This window comes from Delphinapterus leucas, chromosome 18, assembly GCF_059928025.1.
Source record: "Delphinapterus leucas isolate spDelLeu-1000000601 "Yukka" chromosome 18, BTC_Dleu_Yukka2, whole genome shotgun sequence".
NCBI lineage: Eukaryota > Metazoa > Chordata > Mammalia > Artiodactyla > Monodontidae > Delphinapterus > Delphinapterus leucas.
This window is the reverse complement of record NC_143146.1, coordinates 63,551,644-63,577,072: the sequence shown is the minus strand read 5'-3', so window position 1 is coordinate 63,577,072 and position 25,429 is coordinate 63,551,644. Positions and strand designations below refer to the sequence as shown.

Below are 25,429 nucleotides of genomic sequence, written 5' to 3'. Positions count from 1 at the left end.
GGAGAAAAGACACTCTCTTCAATAAGTGGTACTTGGGAAAACTGGACAGCTACGTGTAAAAGAATGAAATTAGAACACTCCCTAACACCATACACAAAAATAAACTCAAGATGGATTAAAGACCTAATTTAAGGCCAGACACTATAAAACTCGTAGAGGAAAACATAGGCAGAGCACCCTCTGACATAAATCGCAGCAAGATCTTTTTTGATCCACTTCCTAGAGTAATGAAAATAAAAACAAAAATAAACAAATGGGACCTAATTAAACGTAAAAGCTTTTGCACAGCAAAGGAAACCCTAAACAAAATGAAAGACAGTCCTCAGAATGGGAGATAGTATTTGCAAACGAAGCGACCGACAAGGGATTAATCTCCAAAATATACAAACAGCTCATGTAGCTCAATATCAAAAAAACAATCCAATCAAAAAATGGGCAGAAGATCTAAATAGACGTTCCTCCAAAGAAGACATACAAATGGCCAAAAAGCACATGAAAAGATGCTCAACATCACTAATTATTAGAGAAATGCAAATCAAAACTACAATGAGGTATCACCTCACACCAGTCAGAATGGCCATCATAAAAAACTTACAAGCTAAATGCTGGAGAGGGTGTGGAGAAAAGGGAACCCTCCTACACTGTTGGTGGGAATGTGTAAATCAGTGCAGCCACTGTGGAGAACAGTATGGAAGTTCCTTACTGGTACAGCTACCATATGATCTAGCAATCCCACTCCTGGGCATATATCCAGAGAAAACCATAATTTGAAAAGATACATGCACCCCAATGTTCATTGCAGCACTGTTTACAATAGCCAGGACATGGAAGCAACCTAAATGTCCATTGACAAAGGAATGGTTAAAGAAGATATGGTACATATATACAATGGAATATTACTCAGCCATAAAAAAGAATGAAATAATGCCATTTGCAGCAACATGGATGGACCTAGAGATTATCATACTAAGTGAAATAAGTCAGACAGAGAAAGACAAATATCTCATGATATCTCTCATATGTGGAATCTAAAATAATGGTATAAATTAACTTATTTACAAAACAGAAATAGAGTCACAGATGTAGAAAACAAACTTGTGGTTACCGAGAGGGAAAGAGGGGGGAGAGACAAATTGGGAGATTGGGATTGACATATACACACTACTATATATAAAATAGATAACTAATAAGGACCTACTGTATAGCACAGGGAACTCTACTCAGTACTCTGTAATGGTCTATATAGGAAAAGAATGTAAAAAAGAGTGGATATATGTATATGTATAACTGATTCACTTTGCTGTATACCTGAAACTAACACAACATTGTAAATGAACTATACTCCAGTAAAAAATTTTAAAAACCCAACAAAACAAACAAACAAAAAACAAAAAAACAAAACCCTTCTTGGACTCTCTGGTCTTTCCTTCATGGCCTCTTGTTCTCTCTGCCTGTGTGTGTGCAGACTTCTGTTGTAACTCTTCTCACGTATATTGACTGATGCCCCGTCTAGACTGTCACCTCCTTATTCAGGAAGGATAGCTTATTTGCTTTTTATTCTTAGCACAGTGTTCCTTAGCATGTCTTCAATAAAAGTTTGTTGATGAGTGAATGGATCTGTCCCTTTAAGAGGGGAGGTGGACCAATGGAAGTGTTCTGTGAAAGAAGCACTCAGTTTGTGAATGAGAAGCAACCAAGCGCAGATGCTGTCAGGTTACCGATAGCGCCTTTAAAGTTGGCTTAAGCCAACCTAAGTGTCCATCAGCAGATGAATGGATAAAGAAGATGCGGCATATATATACAATGGAATATTACTCAGCCATAAAAAGAAACGAAATTGAGTTATTTGTAGTGAGGTGGATGGACCTAGAGTCTGTCATACAGAGTGATGTCAGAAAGAGAAAAACAAATACCGTATGCTTACACATATATATATATGGAATCTAAAAAAAAAAATGGCTCTGATGAACCTAGGGGCAGGACAGGAATAAAGATGCAGACAGAGAGAATGGACTTGAGGACACGGGGAGGGGGAAGGGTAAGCTGGGACAAAGTGAGAGAGCGGCATGGACATATATACACTACCAAACGTAAAATAGATAGCTAGTGGGAAGCAGCTGCATAGCACAGGGAGATCAGCTCTGTGCTTTGTGACCACCTAGAGGGGTGGGATAGGGAGGGTGGGAGGGAGATGCAACAGGGAGGGGATATGGGGATGTATGTATATGTATAACTGATTCACTTTGTTATACAGCAGAAACTAACACACCATTGTAAAGCAATTATACTCCAATAAAGATGTTAAAAAAATAATAAAGTTGGCTTAAGCTACTTGGAAGAAAGAGGTAGCAAATGATAGATATTTGGCAAGAGATTCTGACGTTGAATGAATACTTAATAATTACAGGGCAAAATACTAGAAAGATTAACACTTGCTGATAAGCCTGCTTTTGTGCGATCATTTTGTGTTCCTTAGATGTTTTTATGAAACCACTCCACAAACCTTTATTAAGCCCCTTCCGCGTGCCAGGTACAGGGAATACAAAAGTACTAAGTATGGAGTCTGTCTTCAGGGAACCCGCAAACTAGTGGGAGAAACAAACAAGTTAGTAGAAGCCCTTATTCTAACAAGAACCCATCTGGTAGTTGTTTGGTTAAAGAAAAAAGCTGGTTAAGCAGGAAGTCATACAAACTTATTTTAATCTATAAATACACAATCATTTGCCAAACTTCTGACGTAAGACCAAGGCCTTGTCTTTGATTATGAGAGTCCACCAACTGGAGTTCGGAATCTTCTTTCGTACATAGGGCTTCCCCCACCCCCAATTAATAATTTCCAATTTCTTTTCTTTAGACTGGAGTAAGAATTTACAGGTACTCTCTGTGCCCAGTCTTATGAAAGCTTCCCCATTATTTTCCACTGCTTCCACCCAACATTTAGGTCAGTGACTTTGTTTTTTTTTTTTTTTTTTTTTTTTAGCTACTCACTTTTACTGAGTCCTCCGTGGGATTCAATGTAGTTTCTGTAGAAATAATCACATCTTCCTTTTCCCATTCATCTTTCATCAGTTGATGTAATAATTACAATAGCAAGTATAACTGGCATAAACAAATTAGGGAATGAACACAATGATCCTGGTAAGAATCAGTGGGAGCAGAGGTACCTGGGCATAGATGAGTCCAGAAGCCACCAGGGTAACCTTGAGCGGGCAGCGGTCATGAAGAGCGCCCTTCAATCTAGTGAGTAGGTCAGGCAGAGGTCAGTTAGAAGCGTGTCTACTGTATTCAACAACATGGTTGAATAAGCCCCATATGAATAAAAGTTTATGCCCAATTCAAGGGTGTGTTAATTCTTCCTGAGGTGTTGAAAAAGATTCACAGCTGCTTTTTTTTATAGCAGATTTCCAATCTCCTGCAGGAATGTATTAAAAATAATTGCTCTCATTTATTGAACTCTCATTATGTGCAGGTATTGTTCTAAGTATGTGACATGGATTAAAAACCATTGAAAGGATTAAATGAGGAAAGATAAAACAATCCCAAGAGGAGTTTCTATATTATTATCTCCATCTTACAGATGAAATAACGAGGCACAGAGAAATTAAAATAACTTGCCCAGAGTCACAGAGCTAAGAAATTTAAGTGGTGACGTGGGATTGGAGCCCAGTCCATCTCGATTCTACAGCCAGAGTTTTAAACTATTATGCACTGCATTTTTCTGCTATATTCTCCACCTTCTAGAACTTAAAGGCAAATAATTAGTAAATATTTGAAACCCATCCAGCACCGAATGATGCTTTTTCTTATAGAGAACAACAGGCTGTTTATTGTGATGGAGTACTGTGATGGAGGGGATCTCATGAAAAGGATCAAAAAACAACGGGGAGTGTTACTTAGTGAAGATCAGGTAAAAACTCTTCTAATTTGCCTTTTAATTTATATTGGGGGATTAAATTGATAATGTCGTAAGTAATAGACTGTTTATATGAAGCATGCTTTGTGGAAGAGAAATACAAACTATAAAATAATGGATCAGTATTCTTGATAGGTCTAGCCTAGAACATGTTTGCAATTGAACTTAAATTGAATCTCTTTTTGAGAGTGAACTTTGCTTCAGAAAGAACCGTGTCTTATTTTTGGACAATCTCATGTAGGATGGCTCTGAGATGAATCTTCATGGCGGAAAAAAAAAGTGAATGTGGATGTTCCTTAGCCATTTAAAATGTGATGTATTTATAGCTTCACTTTTCTTCCTTTTATCGTTGGGTACTCTGTTTTAAAATAGCTATCCCTCTTTGCTAGGGAGGATAGAAGCTCTTCTTAGCAATGGCTGTGTAGCTTCATTCGCTATTAAGAGAGAGGAGAGAAAAGGTGAAGAATAATGGCCTCAGGTCTCATTTTCTCTTTGCACAAACACATTTTTCTTCTATTCTCTGAGCTCCCTTTGATACCCTCTTGGGAGTTGTACTCGTGAAGGAGACAGGTGTGTGGGGTGGGGACTGAAGAATTGGACTCAGGGCCTGTGTGATTGATGGGAAAGGCCAAGGCCTCAGGCAGGGCACAGGAATGGCCTGCCATCTTTCTTTAGGGCATTTGTTTCCTCATTCTCTTTTAGCATTTAACAGCATCAGGCCCAAATAATTTCCTCCTAGAGTTAAATTGAATGTTGTGGGTTTCCCCGGTGGCGCAGTGCTTAAGAATCCACCTGCCAGTGCAGGGGACACGGGTTTGAGCCCTGGTCTGGGAAGATCCCACATGCTACGGAACAACTAAGCCCGTGCGCCACAACTACTGAGCCTGCGCTCTAGACCTCGCGAACCACGACTACTGAGCCCGCATGCCACAACTACTGAAGCCCGTGCACTTAGAGCCCATGCTCCACAACAAGAGAAGCCACTGAAAGAGAAGCCTGCGCACCACAACGAAGAGTAGCCCCTGCTCACCGAAACTAGAGAAAGCCCGTGTGCAGCAACAAAGACCCAACGCAGTCAAAAAAAAAAAAAAAAAGAATGTTGTGAATGTATGAATGATTAAAGAATCAGTATCTCTAACCTCTGTAAATTTAATCAAGCATTCTCCCTATGCTTATTTACATTATATATTAAATTCTGTATTTGTAGAAACCCTCCTTTCTTCCTATCTAGGTATTTTTTTGCCACATTTAATAAAAATACTTTTCTCTACACGATTTCGAACTACATTTCCCGTTTGGGGGAAAGAACTAAAATTACAACTGAATCTTAGTATCTGGAATGTAGCTTTTTTTCTATTGTTTTCCTCTCTGTGTATAATTTGGTGGACAAAGAATCATTGAAATTTTAGAGTCATTTAAATAAATCTCTATAGGTATAGACATAGTTTAATAAAGAGGCTCATGGCCAGCTAAGAAAATCATATCTAAGAAATAAAATTAAACTTTAAAAAGTTTAAAAGTAAAATATTTCTTAGTTTTATATTATATACTTGTATGTTGATATTTCATTAAAAATTTTAATAACCTCACAGATTCTCCACTTCTTCCTCTTTCTCTCTTTGCCCTTGACACCCTCCTTCCACTGAAAAGGAAAAAGCAGTGGCACTAGGGTTATCAGGAAACAGAGCTGCTTGTCTACTCTCCTGATGCAGTTAGCAACCCAATGTTAAGAAAAAAGAAGATCATGACTTGCCTCCCTCTCTTTCTTGGTTCTGTTTATCTTTCTCTGTGTGCGGTGTTCCTTTTCATACCAACACGTTTGGATTGCCTTTTCACACCTCCATGTTTCTAACTGTAAAAAGAAAATAGTATGATAAGATGGTATACCTATTAGCTTCATTCATATAACCACACACACAAGTATATTATTCCTCTCTTCTTATATGTTATCATGAAGACATTTCAGTGATCACCAGACTCCTCACCAGTTTTGTTTCATGTTCCCTCTACAGATTCTGAGTTGGTTTGTACAGATTTCTCTAGGACTGAAACATATTCATGACAGGAAGATCTTACACAGGGACATAAAAACACAGGTAACAGCTCAGAGACAAAATCAAGACAGATCTTTTGTTTTCTTGAAATATCTCCAGCAACATAGCATTTTCTCCACTTACAGAACATTTTCCTTAGCAAGAATGGAATGGTTGCAAAGCTTGGGGACTTTGGTATTGCAAGAGTCCTGAACAAGTAAGTACTTTTTAAAAACACTTTCTTTCTGATCGTAACAGCCAAAATATGTATTTTTAGTTATCATGAATTAAGATATTAAGAGCTTGGTTTCCCAATAATTTTTGATAACTGTTTATATAAGTGTATTAAATCATTCAGATGCTACTTTGTCTGAGATTAAAATTTGCAGGTAGATAGGAGAAGGATGGTGGCGATGTATAGTGTGATATAAGCTGATCAAATGAGATGTGACTGAAATGCATATAAAGCTAGTGAGCGTTTCGTGAAACAGGCAAATTCACACGTGCTGGGGGGAATGTATTGATGCAGCTGTTTTGGAAAACAGTTTGGTGGTAATAAATATCAAGAGATTTTTAAATGTTCCATTTCTGAGAATTTATTCGAAGGGGATAATTTGAAATCTGGAATAACTTAGATGCCTAATAATTGGGAAATGGTCACATTTCATAAAACTTAGCACAGCATGTACCTGAATATTATAAAGCCACTAACATTTATGATTTGGAAGACTTCTTGATAACGTGAGGACAAACTTTGTTATATTAAGTAAAAAAAAGAAAAAAGGGAATTCTGAATTTTAAATATGCTATGATCACAGCTATGTGGAAAATATGCAGAATTTTACCCTAGTTGTTTGGGGGTTTTAAGATTCTGAGTAAATTTTTTCTTCTTTATTTACTTTTATGTTTTCCAAATTTTAAATCATGAGATTGCATCACTTTAGTCACTGGAAAGAGGGAAGTTTTACATGTGAGGGTTTTGCAATGTAACAATGGTACCTCTTCGTGCAATCTTTAAGCCATAAAATTGTTTTCTAATGTGTAGATTTTGGGGAGGTGAATTATAAGCTTAAAAATCAACGAATTTTATTACTATATTATTAATATACAGTGTTTTGCTTTATTTTAGTATGTGAATACATCAAATTTTGTGTCCACTTTTATACTTTTTTCTTGCATGTATGTATATGTCTTAAGCCCTTTCTTCAGTAATACACTGTGTTATTTTATTATTTAATATAATTTTGCCAGTACCATGGAACTTGCTAGAACTTGTGTTGGAACGCCTTACTACTTGTCCCCAGAGATCTGTCAGAATAAACCCTACAACAATAAAACGTGAGTTGCTGACTTTTGGTTCGAAAGTCGCAGTAAAATCTGATGCATTCTTTCTTATGGTGCTTTTGTAATTTCATTTTCTTCCCCTGTGAAATGAGGCTCCCAGTGACTGTCTCTGACCACTTCAGTGTTCTCTGAAGGTTTTGAACTTATTTAGAAAAGAGACATTTCTTTTGAAGATGCCAGTGATAGAAAGAATACCATTGAAAATCGCAGTCACTGTGATGTCCGTCTGTGTATTTGATTCTCATGCTTTCTAAGCCCTGTTTAGCCTGTTGCAGGAACGTGCTGTAAATGGGTCAGAAGACGGTGAGGCTGGTGACTGAGTACTGGTTTAGCAGCCAGGAATCCTAATATTGACTCAGTCGGCAACTGCACCAAGTCAGTCCATCTCTGTGGGCCTCAGTTCCCCTACCTGCAACAAAGAGAGCTGGTAATAGTTAGGGCATAGGTAGACAGGTAATTGTTCAGGCATCTTCCAGCTTTAAAATTCAGCTGGCTTTTATGTATGTGGCACCAGAGCGTACTGTCAGGAATAACAATATTAATAGACACAGTGATAAAAGATGAAGATGAGGCAGTTTTTACTTCCATGGAAGGAGAAGGAAGAGTTCTCACTTTTGAAAGCTGTCTGCCAGTTGAACCAGTTGGCCTTGCAGGAAGACTGCGTTTCTTTGTGGAGTTAATTGTCTGTTTGTTTAGGAAAATACCCAAGGGATATTTGGCTGTTTTACTTTGAAAGAGAGGGCAAAGCCCTGAAAAAGAGTGGTAAACATTTCTCCACATAGTGAAAGAGCAGGCATTTCTTGGAGACAGCCTCTGACTTAGAGAAGGGGTGTGGCCTCAAGCTGAGCAGGAATGCGGCTTGTGTAGCCGGGGTAGAAGGGCAGGCTGTCCAGAACAGGGCACAGTGCTACACAGAGAGACCCCCAGCTCCGCGGCATGGCTTTGTTTCCTTGTACTGCATTTTTAGGGATTTGAGTCAACATTTAAATATGCTGGTCTGATGCTTTCGATCATTGGAAGACCCTAGCAGTAATGGTTATGAAACCAGATTCATTTGCCTGATGAACAGACAAGCCAAATGCTGAGGCACCGAGGTTTGCAGCAGAGAAAGGGTTTATTCACAAGGCAGCCAAATGAGGAGACTGGAGTACACGTCTTAGATCTGCCTCCCTGAAGGTGAGGGGCTTGAGATATTTATGTGTGGTCTTCGGCGTGGTCTTCGGCGTGGGGAAAGAGGATTGGAGGTAGGGAAGAGGTGAGGTAGCTGGTGTTCTGGATAGACATATCTGAGTTACATCCTTCTTCATAGGATGCATGTTCAAAGATGGAGGTGTTTAGCATGATCAGAGGGTGGTGTTTTGGGCCCTCTGGGGTCAAAAGGTCATTCATTGGACACCTGCACAGGCCTAGTTTTAGCACATTTTCTTCAAGTTCATTGAGTACCAGATACTCTGGTCATCACTTAGTCTAACTTTGGTTTTGTCAATAGCCTTGAATAGAATATTCCTTTCTAAATCAACCAGATGTCACCCTTTGAATCAAACAAATCCATGTTTGAGTTCTGCCTTCCTCCTCCAAGTTGCTCAGAATTCCACACATGTACACATTTTCTTCGAGCTCATCACATGAAGTGAATATTGAGCCATCAGATTCTAGCAAAGCTTGTATACCTTTTCTTTGCTAGGATTCTGACAAACTACAAATTTTCCCTCTAGTCTCATTAAGAATTGATAATGTACTGAAAGCATTTGTGAAAACTTGTCAACCTATATAAAATTGTAAAGATGCACAAATATAATGCACTGTAAGGATAAAGGTTTTCATTGAGAATTATTGATATTTCTTAGCGTGTCAACTCTTATCTTACCCAGGGATATTTGGTCTCTTGGCTGCGTCTTGTATGAGCTCTGCACACTCACACATCCTGTAAGTATATTAATCATCAGGTTAATCTTGAACTATTGAAAACTGTATAAATGAAATTAACCTCTTGAGAGGAAAAGGTTAATGTTTGGTTTTATTAGATTGTTAAAAATTATATGGACAAGCTATTAACAAGAATGACAGCTCCATATATACCGAAACGGAAAGATATCCAAGCTATATTATAAAGTACAAAATCCAAGTTGGAGAATAGTACATGTAGCATATTTCCATAAAAATAAATTGTGTGTGAACGTATCAATACATAATCAGCAAAGGGAAAAGGTGCATGGGGCGAAGATTGTCGGAAACCAGGCACAAGCTTCCAAGAGCCTTTCCCAGTAGAGTCACACAGGATGCACTGATTTCTCCAGCAACAGGTTGTGACAGTACATGTGAAATGTAATCTACCAGGGAAGCTCATTCGAGACCCAGTGTCCAGGGTTTTTGTTGGGACTGGTCATGTAGGCACCTCTGCCTAGCAAGTGCCAAGCTTCTAGAGTCCCAGGAAGAAAGCAGGTATTCAGCATAAACCATGTTGTTTGCACAGTGTGGGGAAAAAGAGAGCCACTCAGAACATTTTGGGAATGGTGAGAACTCTCCTGAAATCCAAGTTCCCAGATGCCAGCCAAGGGCCAATGTAAGCAGGCCTTTCTAAGGATAGCAGTCTTAGACCATCTATGTTACCTCTTTTGTACACAGCTGTCATTTTGTTGTTATTGTTATTATTATTATCATTATTTTCAAATAGTAAGTGTCAGATAGTAAGTGTCTAAGCCAAACCTGATCTTTTCTGCCACACCATTCTGCCCAACATTATCATTATGTGTAAATAATGATGATTTCATGCAATGGAATGATTTCTGGTTTATGAAGAATTTTTGAGGAAATGGTTTATGTTATGTTAATTTAAAAAGCAAGATATAAAATTTCATATTGTTATGATCTCAACTTTGTAAAATAAACATTATTTTTAAAAAGACTAGAAGGAAATGTACCTCTGTGTGGTGAAATTGTATGTATTTTGCCTGTTTATAATTTCCTATACTTCCCAGTTTTTTAGAATGAGTAAATATTTTGATAATAAGAAAAAAACTAAAAAAACCCTTTTTTAAGTAGGACGACATTTCATTGAATAACCGCCTACAGTATCTACTCATGAAAGATTAGCTGATAGAAGCCGTTCAGGGTAGACCATAGTGCTTCTAATTAAAGCTATATAACATTGTTTTGTTTCTTGATATTACTTTAAATACTAGCATTGAATTTTTCTCTGATTTAGTATCACCATTCCTTGTCTTTTCAGTTTGAGGGTAACAACTTACACCAGCTGGTTCTGAAGATTTGTCAAGCTCGTGTTCCCCCAATATCTCCAAGGTTTTCCCATGACCTACAGTCCTTAATATCCCAGCTCTTTGAAGTATCTCCCCAAGCTCGACCATCCATTAGTTCCATTTTGAAAAGGCCCTTTTTAGAGAATCTTATGGCCAAATACTTGACTCCCGAGGTGAGTTTTGAGGCGATTCTGTTTGGATTTTGACAGAGTTTTTTACTAGCAGGTCCTGACACACTGTTTGATTTTAGGTCATTCAGGAAGAATTCAATCACACCCTCAGACATAAAGCAAGATCGTCCGCTTCTCCACCTGCTGGGAAGGTGGTCCCAGGTAAGAATGATTTAACCGTGCGATCAAAAAACATTTATTGTGTCTCACGCGATGATTTATAATATATGGCTGATAACTTTAGCAGAGAAATTCCTCCAAATATGTTGAACATGGACGTTTAAAAAATATGGGCAGTATAAGCAGAAGAAAAATTATCTTGTCAAGTGGTGACCTGGGGGCGTGCCTGTATATCTAGTTTATGCATGACCTGGAGGATTCATCTCCTCTCTTCTCATCAGTCCGGAAAACTTGATGAAGCAGTGGATTTGATGATAAAGAGATGCGCAAAGAGGTAGAATCTAAACTTAACTTTTGTGTAGGGAAGGGATAGAGGGCCAAAGAAGGTTCGCAGACAGACATGGAATCATGAAATGAGGCTTATTCTTCTGAAATAGAATGGACTGGCGAGTAAGAGTTCTCCTGCAGAGGCCTGTTGGAGCTGAGGTTAGGATCTCGCACCTGACTGGTGACAGTGGGAGAACGTTATTATGTGACCCCCGAAGAAAGCAGCTGATACTTTACGGTAATGATAAATGGAGAAGCAGTTGTAGCGGTGGGTAGGGATCCGCTGGTGAAGTTCCGTGTGTGTGTGTGAGAGAGAGACAGACAGACAGACATTAAAGAGAAAAATTACTAATTCAATTGATAATTGTGAAATAAGAGCATCAGGATTTTTGGCCATAACCAAATCTTTATCTCTCCAGGGAATGGATAATGGGGGAATATTATCCACTGTGATGGAGAAACTAAAAGTGAGAAAAGTTATAAAGGGAAAGTGAATTAATGATTCTGCCATGTTGAATTTCGTTTGCCATCGTTATATATTAGTCTAGATTGAGCATGTTTAGAAAGTAGATAAGTAGAGGACGAGAGAAAGTGTATTGTCTACATTTCTAATGTAGGACAGGTAGGAAAACAAGAACACATTTTTTTTTCTATTTATTTTTGGCTGCGTTGGATCTTCGTTGCTGCGCGCAGGCTTTCTCTAGTTGCGGCGAGCTGGGACTACTCCGCGTTGTGGTGCACGGGCTTCTAACTGCAGTGGCTTCTCTTGTTGCGGAGCACGGGCTCTAGGCGCGCGGGCTTCAGTAGTTGTGGCTCGCGGGCTCTAGAGCAGAGGCTCAGTAGTTGTGGCGCACGGGCTTAGTTGCTCCGTGGAATGTGGGATCTTCCCGGACCAGGGATCAAACCTGCTTCCCCTGCACTGGCAGGCGGATTCTTAACCACTGCGCCACCAGGGAAGTCCCAAGAACACATTTTGAAGGTGACAAACACAAACATATTCGAAGACCTACTCATCCATTTCAAACAACAATGCAACATGAATGCTGTGGCCTGATAACCCAAGCTCTGATGACTACATTTAATTACTTGTAATTAAATTAATTTAGTTAATAACTTAATTACTAAATATGCCATTATGTTATGCATATTGTTTCCATAAATGTCAATTCCCCAATTTTTAAAAAGTAGTGTTATATATTACTGGAAATATGTAAAGGAACACTGGAAAAAATTGTTTCCTCCATTCAAAGAAAATGTGTAGTAATTTTCCATCAGCACTTCTCTCCATGGGTATAAATGTCTCTGGTTAAAGAGAACTTACTGTGTTATGAAATGCCCCTTATACTCTCACAAGCATAGTATTAATGATGTGGAAATTTTTAAAAAATTAAGTTGTTTTATTTTGGTTAAATAAGATTTTAAAATGCAGAAAGTGAGATTCCAGGGAAAGTGCCTGCCAAGATCAAGGAGGAAGGACATATATAGAAATGAATGGAGACCACCAGCTGGAGCCCAGAAGCCCATATCTGTAAGTCATGCTAAACCCTTCCTCTGTTTTTTTTAGCGGATGGCATATTCTACAGAACTACTTGCACATGTTCATGAGGTACAAGGTCATTACTTTGGGGTTCACTAGTTTTGTGCTTGTAATAAAATTCTGTAATGAACATTAAAGTGGGTACTTCATGGGACAGCTTCAAGTTGTTATTTTTAACAATGCTGTATTTCCTTATAAGTATGCTATACATTAGTTTTGGTTTTCTTTTTATAATTAAATTCTTTTAATTTCTTTAAGTAAATAAGGTTTTTCTATATAGGACAAGTGAGTAGCATAGTGGCGGAAAACATGCATTTCATACTCTTAATTCTGATGTTATATATAATTGAGAAATTTTTATTATATAATCATTGATTTTTTTTCCCCAGAGTTTCTTCATGCCAGTTATTTGAATCCACTTCAGCAGAATGTTGAATCTTTTAGTTTATGCTAGTGAAATGCTTCTGGTACATAAAAATGGCTATTGTATTTTAATTGAAAAATTGTATTTTAAAAGAAGGCTTATGGTAAAAAAAAAAAAAAGAAGAAGGCTCATGGTATAAAGTATGTTGTGATTTAGAATACTCTGTAGCAAGCCCTGTAGGAGACAAAAAAAAACCCAAAAACAAACATCTAAAAGACTCATGGATGGATGGAGTTAGGCGAACCCATTGACATTTTCTCAATCCTTTGAAAGTTTCTCCTAATGCAGTGAAATGAACGTGCCTGCACAGGAGCCACCTCTGATGTTCTCATTACCATTTGGGACTTTAGAGAAAATCCTAAAGAAGCTGTTTTTTCCTTCTAATACTTTTCTCTATTTCTAGCCATTTTTCAAGTAATTAGTAGTAACTTCTTTGTAAAAACATTGTAAAACTAAGAAAACGACTTCACACTTTAAAAGATTTTTAAAATAAATATACAATCCATGTTTAGACTGATAAGGAAAATTATATACATTTACTTTAATATTTGAATAGAACTATATAAATGTGCCATTTTTGTAAGTTAAAGATGGTTAAATATCTACAATTCCATATGGTTCATATGTATATATATATGAGCCATATAGCATTAAAAAGAACAAAGAATGTAATGTGTTACTTCTTTACAGTGAGTAAATTTCAGTTTTAACCACTTGTTTGGTTATTCGTATTTCCAGTTATAAGTTCCAGACCTTTCCATAGGTTTGATCTTCGTTTTTTCTTTTGTTAGCAACTGTTAAGTGGACAGCATGGTCACCATAAATTGACCCTATTTTGCTATTTAGCAAGAGGGCCTTGACTGGTTTTCATATGTTAATCTGGTCTGATTCTTGTCTTCCAGCTCAGTGGCCTCTACTAAGGAATGCTAAGATAAACATTTGTTTCTGGTTCTCCTCTCATTCTGTTCTGGTTGGGAAGGGTGGTGAGGCATAGCTTGAGATGGTCATAAGCTGGTCACAGCTGTTACATGACTTTCCTTGTGTTTACATGGGAAGAATTGACTCTGAGTGATTCAGCTTCTTCTTTCCTTCCAGTCATGTTGCCATTTTGTATTTAGTAAATTTATCAGAACCTAAACGTTTTGCAAATCCCCAAATCTGTGAGTTGCACAATACAGTGTTCTCCCATAAAGTCTAGTAAGGTGGAAATAAATTTATGAAAAATAAGAAATAATAATGCTGAGTTTAGTTTCAGATCTTGGGTTGGATAGATACTCACTCGCTAAGTGTTTCTGATACACTAGCCATGAAGTATACATGACTCATATTCACACCTTAGCAAAATTATAAACTACTGCACTACAGTACTTAGACTTCTAAAACATTTTTCAGTTCTAGGATTTGGGGATTCTAAGATTCCTCAAAAACAAGTCTAGAGCAAAAAGAAGATAGCTCCAATGCCTTGTCATAGCTATGGTCACTAATACTGTCAGTTGTTATAGACTTTAATCATGTATTTTAAAAATATCTCTCTTCTTTTTAATCCCTCAGATAAAAATGGTAGAAAGGCCCAAACTTGCTGCGGTGTGTGGACATTATGACCATTATTATGCTCAACTTGACTTGTTGAGGAAGAGAGCCAATGGACAAAATTACCACTATGTTCCTCAAAAAGATACCAGAGTTGAGGAGAATTATAATCAGGAAGAAAGCCACAGTCCATCTTCAGGTCAATGGTAATGTCATAGTCTACTTAAACTTGGGTCCTCTGAAAATAGTTTGCTATATCAACATTTATTCTGAAGTCCTTCCAAATTCTCCTAAAACATCTGGGAAGAACTTCCAGTCTCTTCATTTAAAATACTTAATTCACAGTTCCCTTGACCCTTTTTCATCTTAACTTTGATGTAGCTAATCTTATTCAGGTAGCCATTTGACTGTGGGAACAGATTAATGCTCTTTGAATTTTTAATGTCTTTTCTTTTTCCTAGTAAATTCCACTATCCGGGAGTGATGAAAATAGTTGTTTATGTATCATTTCCAAATATTTATTAATATTATTAATATTAATAATAATTGAACTGTAATCAAATTATAATTTGACACCTACTGAAAAGTGAAATATATTTCATTTAGCATTTATATTTTGGGATTTTTCAGAATATGGATGTATTAGAAAGAAAATAATATAATTATGGTGTACTTTCAAAAAGTTTACTCCATAACCAATTTCTACAGATCTACAACACTTGTTATGGTTTCTTTCACACTGATGTCAGTGTTCTGTGATCAGAATGATTGACACCCATCCACAGCCCTGAAGACCTAAGCCTGAGGGGCATGTTTTAAAAATGCTTTTGCCATCACATTTTTTCTTTCAGTGTTGGGAATTTGCTAACTTTTGGTGTCTGTGGTTATTTATTGTTGAAAGTTTGGACAAACAATGAAACATATGAGTCTATATGATGGTGATCTCATCAGATAGCTAATGAACATTAGATAAACAAGAATAATAAAAGAATGATTTCTCCAGAAATGCATGATGGGAAAAGTAGACATTTTATTTTTAAAGATATTGGGTGCGGTTATGGTTTTTTTCCATCTTCATAACATATTTTTAATGACCTCCATGATCATCAAAAGTTATGTGTTCCATTAGTTCAAATTATAATATTCGTATAGGACTCAACTAATGAGTGACATATTTTACATAAGAACTAGGTACAGGCACAAAGCTCCCTTTCCCTTTTCTCAGCCACTGGGAAACTGTGTCTTCCACCGTTTGTCTAGATATGAGAGCTGTCAAACTATCAATTATTTTGATTATGTATGATTGCATCTCCCAAACTCTCACATAAAATGGTAGAAAGGTCCTCCTCTTCCCTGTATGCTGCTGCCCATCATCTTACGATGTTCCAGGATGCCCCTCTGATGACTGGCAACCCCTCCTCATTGTTATTCCAAGCCCCCTGCCCAGCTTTCTCTCTATCAGAGCTCCAATTCCATGGGAATCAAGTCTTGATGTACTCGTCTGGAGGAAGAAGAACCTATAGAGGGTTGGGGAGAGAAGGAAAGACAGAGAGAGAGAGAGAGAGAGAGAGAGAGAGCGAGAGGGAGAGAATGTCTCTTGAACAGCCCCTGGATAACAATAGTTTTTCTCATGGAGATAAGTTTCTGAGAGGAGTGCTACATGTTAGCCCTCATCTGAGTCAAACACAATCCATGTGTCAGACGCTGCTCAGGAACCTTCACAGAACTTGTCTCTGCTAATCCTCACATCACCCCCTGTGAGATTGGTATTGTGCCCATTTTACAGATGGGGAACTAAGGCCCAAAGACTGTAACTAGCTTATGATTTCATCATATTTCTAAACAACTGATTTATTAACTTGACTCTTCAGAAACTGGGGACCACTCATCCTGATGTGCCTAAATGAGTTTCTGAAATGGCAGTTCTGTCTTTGGAGCCCAGGAAGTTGCTAGAATTCCAAAGAACTTTATCACTAGCTCATACTATGATCTGAAATGTGGTAGTTTTTGTTTAGCAATCTGTAATTACAGAAATTCTTGTAGGAAATTCTGAAAAAAAGATAGATATCTAGAACATAGGTACAAACCTGAAAATAGTTTGACTAGAATTGACCAGAATTGTGCTGGAAAAATACTTAAAACATTGTGAGAGATGGAGAAAGCCTCATTTCTTTATTCATTAAGCATTTGTGAGCCAGCGTGAGGAGCAGAGGTGAAGGGAGGGGCCCCCATCCTGCTCTGAGGAGCTCAGAGTATCGTGCAGCCAACAGACGAGCAGCTATCAGTGCAGTCAGGATGACAAGGCTATAGATTAGATACCTGCACACAGCATGAGAAGATCCTGCTACGGGTTTTTTCTCTTTCCCATCGACATGTTATAGACTATGGGTGGACTGATTCCTGCCCTGAAGAAAAATCACTGTAACAGAATATTTTTCAGTTCTATCCTGTCCTGTATCCCCAGTTTTACTGTTCTCTTTACCTCCCTTTCTTCTCGATTTCAAAGATATCTTCTTTTGCAATGTACACATTGGTAACTTTGAATTACTTCTCGAACTCGGAACGTCACAGGTGAATTGTGAGTCTCATTACAAAGCTGAAAATTCACTTGTCGAATTGGTGCCTATGATGAGTTAAAATTTCTACTCAGGCCGAACGTTTGTATTTCCTAAGGCTTGCTGAATACCTTCAGAGGAAATGTGAAGCTCAACGACATAAGCTGAAAGTGGAAAAGCAATTGGTAAGTAAAATACCAAATATAAGAGGCCATCAGGAATTTTCTAATGCTTTCTCTGTTCACAAATATTCATGGATCCCCAAGTCAAAGACCATTCTACATAGATGATTAAGACTATTCTCCACTTTCCCCGGTTTTTAATAGCTAAAGAAGAATAATGGGAATAGGCTTCAGTTAGGGTCTGGGAAGCCTAGTCCCTTCCCTGGCTCCATCACTTGCTATGTGACCTTAGGCAGGACATGCCACCTCTCTGAACCTCAATTTCCTTTTCTATAAAAGCTGTAGATGGGCTTCAAGGTCCCTTTCAGTGCTGCAATTCTTCGATTCTATTTTATTAGAATTCTACACATTTTCAAAGAGGGATTACTGTATTTTATTTGAAATGAAAGTTAACCTTTACTCTTAAGTATAGTGTCAAAATTCTGGGGCTGAGCGAGCTTGGATACACCTCCTATTTGTATTGCTCTTATTTTGAACTGCTCAAAAGTTCTAATTCTCTTCCCCTACCTAATCTCATGCTCCAGGGGTTGCTAAACTTTTACAGAACTTGGATTTCCCAATTATAATTTAGCAGTTCAGAAAGTGAATCTCGGTGTCTCACATGGTAGCGTAAAATATTGATTGCTTAGACTAAACAACACAAATGGTTTTATTTTCTTTACTCTTTAAATGTTTCACACTTAAACTAAGAAAATTCTACTGCTCAGTATTTAAAAAGAAACAAAACTCCCAAATACTGAGATTGATGATATAATTATTGTTTAAAGGATGGGGGTCAAGGTCAAATCATAAGATGTTTCCAAAATGCAAGTACGCTTTATAAATTATTTCATTCTAATAATAGGGTATTCGTCCATCTTCTGCTGAGCCAAATCACAACCAGAGACAAAAGCTAAGAAGTAATGGGGAAGAGCCTGGATTCCAGGAGCTGCAGTTCAGGAGAAATGAAAGGAAGGAGCAGGTTAAAAACTGTCTGCTTCCAGGGCTACCGTTGTACTTCTCTCATTGTCTTTTGTACTGTAATGGGATGTTGATTTTAGCATCTACGGTGCACCTGAGAGAGCCCGTTACACAAACACTTGTTGGACACAGTGGTGTGATGTGCCATGCTGGGGTTCAGGGGAGAGAGAGAGATGTATTTCACCTTCTCAGAGAATGCAGTGTCGATGAGTTCATAAGGCTTTTTACCTCAGATTGATAAAGTAACTGTCCATCCTGAACATTTTTGAAATTTGTATTAGTTCCCTAGGGCTGCCTTACAACAAACCCGGCAGTTTAAAACAACAGAAATTTATTGTCGCACAGTTCTGGAGGCTTGAAGTCCAAAGTCAAGGTGTCAGCAGGGCCACGCTCCCTCTGAAACCTGGAGGGGAATCCTTCTTTGCCTTTTGCTAGCTTCCGGTGGTTGGTCCATGATGTTCAGATGCCCTGGTTTGCAGAGCCACAACTCCAGTCTCTGCCACCGGACATGGCATCCTCCTGGTGTGGCCGTCTTCTTAACAGGACACCTGCCATATGCATTAGGGACCCACTCTGCCCCAGTGTGACCACATCTTAGCTTAACTACTCACATCTGCAATGACACTGTCTCCAAATAAGATCACATTCTGAGGTCCTGGGGCTTAAGACTCCAATGTATCTTTTGAGATGGGGGGGACAAAATTCAACTTATAACAGGATTATATATAAAGTAATTGTATGTCAGTAATGCATTTGGGGTTATATATAAAAATGAGATTATCCCAAGAGGCCGTATCCTCACTGGGGAGAAATACCACAGCCAAAGTGTAAGGCAGATTATCATTTTCGGGAGCAACAGCTCTTCCCTTACTATATATCACACATTTCTAAATTCATAGGCTGTCCTGGGGACTTCCCTGGCGGTCCAGTGGTTAAGACTGTGTGCTTCCACTGCATGGGAACTACGATCCCGCATGCTGCGAGGTGCGGCCAAAAACACAAAATAATAAAATCATAGGCTGTCTAGAGATTATTCTGTCAGGTTGTTCACAAACATTTAACATTTCGGGATTGGGATTGCTTTCCAGGAATACTGGAAGCAGCTAGAAGAAATACGCCAACAGTACCACAACGACATGAAAGAAATTAGAAAGAAGATGGAGTGTGAACTGGAGGTAAATAAATTCATTCTTCTAAAGGAAGCGTTGCTCTATTGGTTCAGAGCTAACTCATCTGAGCAGGTATTAAAAGTAATGCTCTTCTCATCGAAAAGATAAACTTCATCATGCAAACTTTAAGTAGGAAAGCTGTCAGATTTAATGGAAGCCTCACTTTATTATGGTTTACTTGAGGCTACACCAAGTGATGGGGCTGCCAGTCTCAGTTAAGAGTGGCTGTTATTAAAAGTATGCTTGATCATCTTCCCCATGAATCAGTCAATAAGTATTGACTGAGCAGTACTTTACTTGGGAACTGGATTAGATGCAGGAAGTAAGTTCATGCCCGTTGGGTAGGAAAAGAGACGAGCATTTACTGAGTTCAGCTATACTGGAATAGTCTCACATGCAGGGGTAAGATTTGAAAGTCCATATAAGGCAACATTTGAGTGCAGTGGAGATGATTTTTGAAAAAATCCCTTGAAGGCGCCACCCTGGAAACTCATTCTTCCAATTCTCAGATCATTGCTTTTTCAGTAGAGCTCCAGATGAGATAGCTGGCCCGTGTCTGGAGACCACAATGCATGAAATACATCCCCATGTTTAATTAGAAACACCCTCAGCGCCCGGGAATGTTCCTCCTATGACGGGCTGGTGGGCACCGAGAGCAGCCGAGGACACAGCCGGCCTCTCCTCTCACATGCACTTGAACTACACACTCATTGTGTAGAACCTGCCCACACTACTCAAATTGATCTTTCCCTCTCACCCTGCCCCACCCCTGAGGGCATACAGACGAACTAATATAGGTGAAATGAACATATGGTACCATTCAATTGTATGCACTGGGCTGTGAACTAGAGCTTTCACATACATATCTCCTTTACTTATAGCAGAAGTTAAATAACTCACCCAAAGTCACTTAGATATTACAAGGCAGACTAAATAAATATCTGATTCTAAAACCTCTACTCTTTCTAAATAGTTAAATAAATAGTTGGAAAGATATGAAGCAATGATCCAATAAGGCTGAATCTGGTTAAGCCCTGTGAGTGCACGGGAGTGAAGATGAGTGGTACAAGCAGGTGGAGGATTTTTCTGGAAGAAGAGAGATGGGGCCAAAACTGGGTCTGAGAAGAAGAGTAGAATTTGGAGAGGCAGAGCTAAGGAAGAGGGCATCTGAAGGAACCACGCAAAGCTTCATGGCAAATGCCATGGGCGGGGGCAGGCTGGATGTGCTTCTCCCCAGAGCAGAGGTCTGGTTAATGGTGGGGAGCCTCGTGCCATCATCAGCCCCGTTTTTAAGACAGGTCTGCGATGGGAAGCCTGCGTCCAGGGAATATGGACGGCAGACTTTTCTAGAGAGCCAAGGAGAGAAGCACTTGGGGGATACCAAAGGGAGCCGTAGAGAAAAGAAGCCATAAGAGAGCTCTCTTCAGCCATGTCCTCATTAGATCCCATTCAGGTCTAGCGGGGGACATTCAGAAAGTGGCCTTCAGAACTGACGCAGAGCCAATCTTGTTGACTGTGTATAATTTATGTTGAAGGAAGACTCAAAAATAAGCCATAAAACATATTTGGTGAAGAAGAGTGACCTGCTCATCCACCAAGAGGCACCTGAGGAAGAAGCACCTGTGCAGGTGATGGTGGTTGTTAGACGATGCTGTGTTTCCCAGGGAGTTCGCTCCAGCCCGCTGTTCCTGCCCCTCCCTGAGCAGTAGAGTCATGTGGGAAAGTTTTAAAAAACGGAAACAGGGACTTCCCTGGCAGTCCAGTGGTTAAGACTCCGTGTTTCCACTGCAGGGGGCACGGGTCTGATCCCTGATGGGGGAATAAAGATCCCGCGAGCTGCGCGCCGCGGCGCAAAACAAAACAAAACAACAACGAAAAACCAAAGTCAAACACCTGGGCTCCAAATGGCCTGGGGTGGGGCCAGGTGTCCCGTTTTCAAGAGCTAACTGGTGAGCTGGCGCAGCCAAGTTGGAGAACTGCCTGCGGAACGTCCTCTGGTGGCGTTTTGAGTCCGAGCCTCAGACGCCTCGGTCTGTGAATCCGACGGTTAATTTCTCTTCTGTTTCAAACTTACCTTTTTGGCATGAATAGGGAACCGGGCAGAGCTGAATTATCAAATGGTTCTCAAAAGACTCTTCTTTTCCTTCTGGGAGGTCTTTCCCCTTCATCCTCAAGGTGCCCCGAGGGCTTGACTGAGGGTAGGTCAGAGGAACCCATGCTGAGGAAGGCTGAACAGCCTCCCTGAGTGTTTTGCTTTGTGAAAACCTGGAGACCTTCACAGGAGGCGGTGTCGAGAGCTCTAAAGTGGACTGAGGTTGAATTTTCCACCCAGTGGGGTGGATGGGGCTTAGGGGTCTAATGTAGTTGTATTTTAAGGGAAATAAAGCAATATGACACTTCTCATGCAATTGAGACAGCCAGACTACACAATCAAATCAGACAACCAACCTCACAGATATAAGACACAAAAGTCACGTCCTGTTTCAGAGTGTAAGATTGCGAGGCAGGAAAACACGCTTCCCAGGGTTGCAGGGCAAACGACTGATAAAAATTCAAACTGACAGATGCAGTGTGTGAAGTACGTAGACGAGGCAGTAATTAATTCTAAGGGGGAGGTGATAGGGACCTAATGTGAAATGGTGGAGAGAAAAGAGCATTTATACACACACACACACACACACACACACACACACACACACGGAGACTCATAAGTTTCTGGTTCGGAAGGAATAGTACATTTTACCAAGATGGGGAAGAGTGGGGAGCAAGCTTCTTGGGGAAGGGCACTCGAGAACCACTTTGGATGTGCTGAGTCAGGAAGATCTGAGAGATCACATCCCTGCTTCGCTTCGGAGCCTTTGCCCTGCTTTTGAACACGCTTTCCCCAGACCTTCACAAGCCAAGGTCCAGCACCGTTCCAGGGCTTAAATCAAATGCCATGTAGGCTTTTCCTGAATTACCCTCATCTGCTCTTCATTCCCTATGCTACTACCCTATTTTATTCTCTTGATAACATTTAACACCTTCCGAAATTATGTCATTACTTTAACTCATTTATTACCTATCTTACTCCAGTAAAACGTGAGTTCCGTGTCAGCAGGGACCTTCTGGTCACGTTCTGCACCAACCCATTGTGTAGGACAGTATCTGGCCCGTAGTGCGTGCTCGGTATGAAATTGTGGAATGAATATTAAAGTGAAGATGGTACCAAACAGGCAGCCGAATATGTGAGTCTGAAGCTCAGAGGCGAGGAGAGATCAAACCCGAAGAGACACGTTTAAGAGTCATTGCATAAAGATGGCATTTAAATTCACGGGAGTTACTGAGACCCCTGTGTATTAAGGAAGAGAGGGGCAGAGGGCCCAGGACTGAACCCCGAGAAAGCTCAGGATCTAAAGTTCACCCCTTGACCATTCCTTTGAAACGCTTGTCAGTACTTTTACAGTCTCCTCCTCCTTCTTCAAATTGCCCATCAATTTTTAGAGCCCCGTCCTTCCTTTATACTGTCATGAGCTGTGCACTTTTTTGTTTTCCTGATTAAGATCATAAGCCTCTTAACGGAAGGATCTTATAGTCAAAATTATGTTCTTGAATTAGATTAGGTTGTATTGGACTGTGATAAACATTGTCACATTATAGCGTTTTACCTACCCACGGCAATGCCAGTGTTAAACGTATTATTATTCCACGTTCATGGACACCGTGCCCAAGTTGTTAGTGGACTGTTGTTAACTTTCCTTTGCAAAAGGTATGTTTTCATTCTCAAATCAATCATCAGATTCATTCAAGAAATCAAATAACGTAAACAGACCCTGCTGTGAATTCAGGGGTGTTGTGAAAAGGTAATTGTTTGATCAATATTATAATGCTAGATTTTAATTTTTCTCTAAATTTTCAGGATATTGAAAGAGACTTGAAACAAATTGGACTTCAGAACACAAAGGAAAGTAAACTTCCGGAACAAAAACATAAAGCTAAGGTAATAAACATTTTGTCTTAAAGTTTCATTTTAAAAATCTGGCTGGGGATCTGCACCTTGCAATCTGGGTTGCCTCTAGGATTTCGCTCCCTACTATTTTATGGAATTGCCTTATTTTGTGATGTTAGACTAATGGTTTTAAGTATCTGTAATGTCAAATTGGGAGTTGTAATTTTAAGGTTTTTATTGGAATGCGAAACAGATTTATTTTCTTGCTTTCTTCTAGAGAGGGATAAAGTTTGAAATTAATTTAGACAAATGTATTTCTGATGGAGACACCCTCCAAGAGGAAGAGGTATGCCATTAAGTAAAATTCTATTAGTAGGGATGAGAAAATGAGTGTCTTAATAGCATGTTTCATGAACTTTTCCTATAGAGGGTAGGGAGCATTTTCTAAAATCTTCCTAGAAGGATGTCTGGTGTTCGGACAAGTCTTCCAAAATATTTTTTATCCTTCCATTCTTTTTAAACTTGAGATTATTCCTATAGATGGATTATTCCATTTTAATTTATTGTTCTATTATAAAGGAGCTATTTTTCTCATAATAGTAACTTTTAAATTATAGCCAGATTAAAATAGAAGACATAATATATAGTCAACAACTAATACACTCACCTAAAAAATATGTAAATGAGCAGTTATCCTGAAACCATGCACATTTATTTTAGGTCTCGATTGGTATTGATAACTTTGTACTGGTCTTTGGGTAAATCTCAATTATGCACTTGGGCTTGAATTGAAACAGCAATAAATGCATGAATACAGTAAACTCAAACCTCATTTTATTACTTGATTTCAACATCTTTTTAAATCCCATTTTTTACCAGAGCTGCTAACAAGTATCAGAATTAACTGATTTGTGTTTCTGTTTCACCTTCTCCAAGTTTGCCTTTTAAATTACCAAAAGTTAAGTATGAATATGTGTATACCTATATATATATATATATAAGTTATATACTCAGTTTCTTCCTTTCATGTTTTTTTATTGGCTTAAAACTTTTTTTAATGTTATTTCTTTCAGATTTATGTGTGTGCATGTGCTGAAGGATTCTTTTTTTTTTTTAAATAGACTTCATGTTTTAGGGTAGTTTTAGGTTCATGGCAAAATTTAGCAGAAGGTACAGAGATTTCCCATGGAGCTCCTGCCCTTATCCCCTGGCGCATGTAGCCTTCCCTACCATCAAAATCCCTCACCAGAGTGGAACATTTGTTACAATTGATGAACCTACACTGACACATCATAATCACCCAAAGTACATGGGTTACCTTAGGGTTCACTCATTCTCTGGGTTTTGACAAGTGTGTAACATGTATCCATCATTATAGAATCATACAGAGTATTTTCATGGCCCTAAAAATCCTCTGTGCTCCGCCTATCTTTGAGATTTTTATTAGCCTTTTGCTACAAAGACTTCAGTAGAGTGGTGGTAGTTAGCGCTCACTTGTAACCACTAGGCCCTCTAAGTGTCCCGGAGCTATGAGTACCCGAGGAAGCGGCTCTGGAGACCTGGGTCTGGGTTGGAACCTGAGGGCTGGTCCATCCACGGTGCTTCTGTGAAGTGAGGCACCGAAGTTGGCCTGCTAGAAAAACGAATGGACTCCAAACAGTTTTATCTACCAGTTTGTTCATCCTTTGTTATTCTCTGCTTTGATAATGCTTGAAATAGAGCGATCATTTTCATTTTAATTATGGAATATTAGAAGCAGTTTCAGGGACCTGACTGGGAATGTTAAAGCTTAAAGCAGGGCGTAGATGAGCTAACCTTGAAAGTTCCTTAGAATGGAACTGCAGGAGAATAAGATTGAAGGCGGAAAATCTGCATCAGGTTAGCTGCCACTTGATCAGTGCTTATCACTGTTGACAGGGAGAAGAAACGAACACATTCCTGCTTCTGTCGTGTTCCAACACAGTTCTAGTTTTAAAGCCC

The 25,429-nt window shown here is 39.1% G+C and overlaps 1 protein-coding gene across 1 annotated transcript in view; it reads left to right on the top strand.

Moving 5' to 3' along the window:
• The window catches only part of NEK5 (NIMA related kinase 5), a 67,045-nt gene that overhangs the window by 16,765 nt on the left and 24,851 nt on the right, over positions 1 to 25,429 (top strand). The window contains 15 exon segments of the mRNA XM_089899623.1: positions 3,810 to 3,907; positions 5,926 to 6,009; positions 6,093 to 6,163; positions 7,198 to 7,284; positions 9,162 to 9,216; positions 10,520 to 10,720; positions 10,798 to 10,879; positions 12,580 to 12,692; positions 14,677 to 14,861; positions 17,329 to 17,395; positions 18,237 to 18,353; positions 19,441 to 19,527; positions 21,057 to 21,149; positions 23,420 to 23,500; positions 23,727 to 23,795. Coding sequence (XP_089755749.1) covers positions 3,810 to 3,907; positions 5,926 to 6,009; positions 6,093 to 6,163; positions 7,198 to 7,284; positions 9,162 to 9,216; positions 10,520 to 10,720; positions 10,798 to 10,879; positions 12,580 to 12,692; positions 14,677 to 14,861; positions 17,329 to 17,395; positions 18,237 to 18,353; positions 19,441 to 19,527; positions 21,057 to 21,149; positions 23,420 to 23,500; positions 23,727 to 23,795 — 1,490 coding nt within the window.